General features: G+C 45.7%; 1 protein-coding gene across 1 annotated transcript in view; it reads left to right on the top strand.

Moving 5' to 3' along the window:
- The window catches only part of ESYT2 (extended synaptotagmin 2), a 75,178-nt gene continuing 69,178 nt past the window's right edge, over positions 1 to 6,000 (top strand). The window contains exon 1 of the mRNA XM_068549787.1: positions 1 to 335. Within this exon, the coding sequence (XP_068405888.1) occupies positions 24 to 335 (312 nt within the window). The 5' untranslated portion in view covers positions 1 to 23. The remainder of the gene's footprint in view (positions 336 to 6,000) is intronic.

The following is a 6,000-nucleotide window of genomic DNA, read 5'->3' as shown; positions in this document are numbered from 1 at the left end:
CCGGATCGTTGCGCGGCGGGGCGATGAGCGGCGCCCGGGCGCCGGGCCCCGAGGCCGGCGCCGCCGGGGCCGAGCCCCCTGGCGCGGCGCTGAGCGTGGACGTGGCGGGGCTGCTGGCGCAGCTGGCGCGCAGCTTCGCGCTGCTGCTGCCGGTGTACGCGCTGGGCTACCTGGGCCTGAGCTTCACCTGGGTGCTGCTGGCGCTCGGGCTGCTCGTGTGGTGCCGCAGGAGCCGCGGCCTCAAGGCCACCCGTCTGTGCCGCGCGCTGGCGCTGCTGGAGGACGAGGAGCGCGCCGTGCACCTGGGGGTGCGCGCCTGCGACCTGCCGGCCTGGGTGAGTGGGCGCAGCGGACCCCTGACCTTCCTGTCCTCCACGACCCCGCAGGGTCAGGCGTCCCCGCCCGCCCCGCCGGTCGGGAGTCCCGGCCCCCGCCCCAAGTCCTCCCGGGTCTGAGGTCCGCTCACGCCCCAGCCCACCCGCCCACGTTGGGGCGTCCTGACCAGGGGCGGCACGTCCGCCTGGGTGGGCGCCGGCGTCAGGCCTGGGCCCGTGTACCTTGCGGGGCCTCGCCGCTGTCGCCGGGCCCAGCCGCCCGACCGCTCTCGGCTCGCGAACTCCTTTGGGTTGGCGCCTTCCCTCCGCCGCGCGGGTCCCGAGCAGGTCCGCACAGGTGAGGCGCTGTCTGCGCTGTCCTGCCTTGGCCACGTCGCCACGCCTCGCTGTGCGGTGCCGTGACTCCCGCCTGCGGAATGTGAGCTCGCGGCCGCCGGGTTCCCTGCGCGGGCCTGGACGCCACTCCCTGCCCCCTGCGGAAACGGCGGCCAGCGGTGTGGGGAGAAGGGCGGTTTCCTCCTTGCCTGCGAAGTCTCGGCCGTTCTTGGTGGTTTCTGGCACAGTTGAGGAGCAGTGGGGGTCCCCTGGAAGATTTGCTGGTACGATGATTGGAGGTGTGTTCCAGTTCTTTGGAAGTAACGTTATAAGCTGAGTAACTTTCATGTAGGGTGAACTTGAATCCCAGGTGAATTTGGGGGTGGGTGGGGCAGGCGTGGTATTGATCGTTTGTGCCCCAAGCGGTTCTCTGCATATTTTATTTAGGCAGCGTGGAAACTAACGGAGTTGGCTCCCTCGTTCTTTCTTAACCGTGAGTTGGTGCCAGAGTTTCAGACGGCAGGAAACAGTGCTTGTTTTAAGATAAATGATGCTCCTGTTAGGCTTGATGTAAACTCGGGAAGATGGCCAGCCAGTGAGTTTCAAAAGGGTCGTTTTCTCTTAGAGGAGAAAAGGGCTTGGAGTGCGATCCCTGTTTCCAGTCAGGAGACACTTGGGAAGCAAGGCATGGAGTGTATGACACAAGGCAAACAGGTTGCAAAGCAGGAGTGCCCACGGCCAGGAGGAGCTCAGTGGCTACTGCCTTGTGGTGACAAGTTGCAATTGCAGTAAGAACCTCACAGTCAGGGACTTGGGAAATTTAAAATTCCGTCAATACGTGGTGGACGTGTGGCACAGGACTACTTGGAACAATCACAGTAACCAGCGTGGTGTAGCTTTTTGCCAGAAGCAGGAAAGAGGAGGGTGGTGTAGAAAGCGGGATCTCAGTAACAGAGGTGCGAAAAGCCAAGAACACAGAGGTGCACTTTGGAAACGCAGAAGGACTTTCAAGTGGTGTCTGGTATCTTGTGTCACACCGAATTAGTTGATTCCAGAAAGTAGCTAAAAACAGAGAGTAGGGGCATTTCCAAAACAGCAGACATAATCAGGGCAGAGATTCACAGAAAGTGGGGGTGCTGACGTTCATAGATACTTGGTTATGGAGCAGTCGGCTAACATCAGATTTGCTTGTAAAAGCTGTGAAATGCACACTTTCCACATAATGAATTAACGAGTATGGTTGTTACCATATTGAAGCACAGGGCAAATTATTGTGATTATTTTTAGCAGAAGAAAGGGGTGATTAGCCAGAGCTTCCTTCCTTGGGTTTCTCTTCGGTGTGACTTAAACTCACGAACCATGGTGTTCATCTCATACAGTAAGGCATTTATATTTTTTCCAAAATTTTTCACTTGTTCATTCCAAATTTGTGTTTGTGCTCATGTCACACACAGATACATACTTAAACATGCCTGTATGGCTTAGAAAACTACTGTGAGGATTCACACGGAACTTGACGGTGATCATACCCAAGAAAAGCACTAGGAATCTGGGGTTTGAGGCAGATTTTTTAATACTTTTTCTTATTGTAATACCCATGTGTTGTTTTCACGACAAAACCAGTGAATTACACTGTCTAGAAGTGGACCTGCTGTTGTGCTGTAGCCAGGGAGTCCGTGCATAAGAAGAGTTAAGTTTTCTGTATTAGTAGTTCTTTGATTTTTACTGTACATACTTAGGTTCTTGGGGTTCAGAACTTTGGGCTGATATTTTGCTTTGAACAACATATGTTTGTACGGATTTCATAGTGTGTCATTGACAGCTGTGATTGACAGCAGGGTAGAAGCAGAGCAAAACTAACGTGCTCACTTCCTAACCTCACTTTTGAATGTGTTCACTGACAATTTTTCTTCTGTTTATTTAGTAAAGTAAAAATTTATATTGGCTGTAAAATGAGATGATTAACAATTGTGAATACTTGGAGAAAAAATATACTGTTTCAAATTAAGGCTATTAGGATATGAAAAATGGCTCTCAATGTGATAATTCTGTAAGACCTTGATCCTACAGCTTTAATGTAAACCACATTACTATTCCTTCTTTTTTTTTTTTTTTTTTGAGAAATAAATGTTTGCTATTTATTATTTTTGCTGTGTTGGGTCTTCATTTCTGTGCGAGGGCTTTCTCTAGTTGCGGCGAGCGGGGGCCACTCTTCATCGCGGTGCGCGGGCCTCTCACTGTCGCGGCCTCTCTCGTTGCGGAGCACAGGCTCCAGACGCGCAGGCTCAGTAATTGTGGCTCACTGGTCCAGTTGCTCCGCGGCATGTGGGATCTTCCCAGACCAGGGCTTGAACCCAGGTTTGAGATGACAGATTGAGGACTGGCCTTTTTGTTGTACCAGTGGTCTCCCCTTGTTAATTGGGCCCTGTAAAATTAGACTATGGTTGAAGAATATTGTTGAAGAGTTTTTATAGACACGAGTAGGGGTGATTGTCCACTGCTGTTTTTGTTTATTTGAAAAATTAGAACTTGGTGTGAAGTCCGTCCTTTTCCTGCTTTCACTACTGCCAATAAATGCTGATTCCATGGCTGCAAATAAGTAGAGACCCAAACCTGTCATAAATGACAACTGGTCTTTTATTCCTCGAATACTTTGATGATTGAGATTTAAAGCATAGTGAACTTCTGTGTTCTGCTGTTTTTACTATTATGCACCAGCTTTTCTTTAGGGAGAGCTTTCTTCCCATGGTTCTTCTGGTAAGTTCAGGAGAATTTAACTCTCGCCAAAATTTAATATGTGTAGGCTAAGAACCAAATGGACAAAAGAAAAGAATACACTTTGGTCTCATGTAAAGGAAGGGCAAGTACTTTTATTCTCAGTGTTAATCATTGACTTATAGTTTAAAAAATTTTTGTGAACACTTGTAACAGACTTGTAGCTAAATCAGGATCCACAGTTTAGCTATTTTAAACTGTGGTTGCAACTTTAGCATCTAGATCCTAGAGCAGTTATGTGCTTTGAGAAGATGTTAGAACCTCCTCAAAGCTGTGAAGGGGATGTGGATAATCTTTGGGTTTCTTGTTTATGTGCACGCTACTGCTGTCTATCAAAGAGGAAAAGGACAGTCACCCTCAACATTGCTGTTACGCTAAGTGCTTCATGAAGTTAGAGCAGGAGGCCCCATCGTTGCTGGACATAAAGCAGTAACTATTTGTTTTTTAGTTTAAGCTAAAAACTGGATTTAAATTTAGGATATATGCACCCATCAGGTTGTGTGCTCTGGTTTTTCTGCATCAGATGAATATTAACCTCACTTTATATTCAAGATGGGAGCTAGGACTGAACTATATATAATTTAAGTAGATACAGGAATTGAAAATATAGTATATTTATGTTGAATTATATTAAGTTAATACATGTTGTGTTAAATTATATTAAATATGTTTATAAAATATAGACCTTGATCCTGTGAAGAACTGATTATGAACAACTGACTAGTGAGTTAGTGTTCTCCTTAGGCCTGGTGAACCTCTTACCTATTTTCTCTGTGGGTTTTCATGATTTCTACATTGGTTGCAACATTTAACCTTGAATGATATCACAGACATTGTGAATAGATTAAAAACCATTGAATTGTACACTTTAAATGAGTGAATTGTATGGTATCTGAATTATATCTCAGTGCTGTTGAAAAATACTATAGACATTGAATTTCTTTTAAAAATAAAGAAGTGAAACAGGTGGACAGTTATAGTACAAAGTAAGCCATACAAACCTCCTTGCTTATGGAATTCCAGCTAAAACTGATATAATTTAAAAAAATTATTGTTCCAATATAAATTTGGAAACATTTACATTTTAAAGAATATTTAATGAAAGTGGAGGGCTTATGAATGAAAAAAGTAACTAAGTAAATGTTGTTATCTTAAACCTAATGTTACTTTAAGCATTGATACTACATTGGCTAAACAAATTGTGCTTCAAAGATATACATAGCCTAAATGTGTGTTTTTTGTGTGAGTTATTCTGAACTCTTACTTTAATTCAAGTACTGATAAGTAATTACAATGTGTGTTTGGGAAATTTAACCTATAAATTGGTTTGTTTTCTATAAATGTATCCTATCATAGCATTATTTTATTTATTTTTTTAAAGGCCCACTTTAAAAAAAATTTTTAATTTAAATTTTTATTTACTTATTTATTTATTTGGCTGCACCGCTCGGCATGCAGGATCTTAGTTCCCTGACCAGGGATCGAACCTATGCTCCTTGCAGTGGAAGCTTGGAGTCCTAACCACTGGACCGCCAGGCAATTCCCCATAGCATGATTTTAGAATGTACTATTTGTAGTCTCTTGCGTTTTGTTATGTGTTGTTAAATCATTACCTTTTTTGGTTTCCATGACAATGCTGCCTCAGATGAATTTTCCTTCCCCATTTAAAGATCTGAGGACCCACTATCTACAGAAGTGTTAGAGGTCACCTTGCCCTCATGTGTGTACTTACTTCCCGGTAGATACGAGGTGGGGTGTGACGGCCGAAGAGTGCCCTGGTGGGTCAGAAGGTGGTCAGTGGTGGGGGCGTGCATATAGACACACTAAAGGACATTGAAGAATAAGTGGGAACAGCAAGATAAAAGTGCAGGATTGGGAAATCAGGCATCTCAGGGGGTGAAAGCATCAGAGCCCAGTAGGACAGCAACCTGAGTACCCGGGCCCTGCTGTCAGGAGGGAGCTGTAAGGAAGGTGAGGAACTGTCAGCTGGGCCCAGGGGTGAGGAGTAGAGCTGCTCAGACTGGGGCCGGGCCGCCTCTCAGGGCAGCACTCGCATTTCTCAGGGAGGCATGGCGTGTTTATACATGGGAGGAGGGGGACATCGTGATGTACTCAGAACCAGTTTGTGAAGTCAGAAAGTGGAAGCTCCCGTGCAGTGCCGATTACTGCTGGATTGCCCTGCTCTGCGCCCTTGAGGTCGCTGGAGACGCCTGTCCACCTACCCCAAATAGCCTGTTTTATTTTACTCTGAAGGGTCTTACTGTGCCATAAACACTGCGTTATCCCCTGCTCTTTTGGAACTGGGTGGGCATAGTTCTTACATAAACAATGTCAGTAGTTGTCTTGCATGGAACCATTTTTCCATTTAACATGTTTTATTCACAAGTTTTCTCATGGTCTTTTGCCCTCTCAGTGGTTTTTCTGTCTTAATTTTTTTTTGTTCCTTAACTGTTAAAAAAAAAAAGTCCTGTAAATTTTTTAAAGAAAACCATCTATTTTGGTGAATTTTTCCTAGAGTAGATCACATTTTAAGGAACAAGCCCAGCTTAAGTGCAGGGATCAAAAATGAGCTTTC

The sequence above is a fragment of the Eschrichtius robustus genome, chromosome 8 (assembly GCF_028021215.1).
Source record: "Eschrichtius robustus isolate mEscRob2 chromosome 8, mEscRob2.pri, whole genome shotgun sequence".
Taxonomy (NCBI): domain Eukaryota; kingdom Metazoa; phylum Chordata; class Mammalia; order Artiodactyla; family Eschrichtiidae; genus Eschrichtius; species Eschrichtius robustus.
This window is presented reverse-complemented; position numbering and strand designations above follow the sequence as displayed.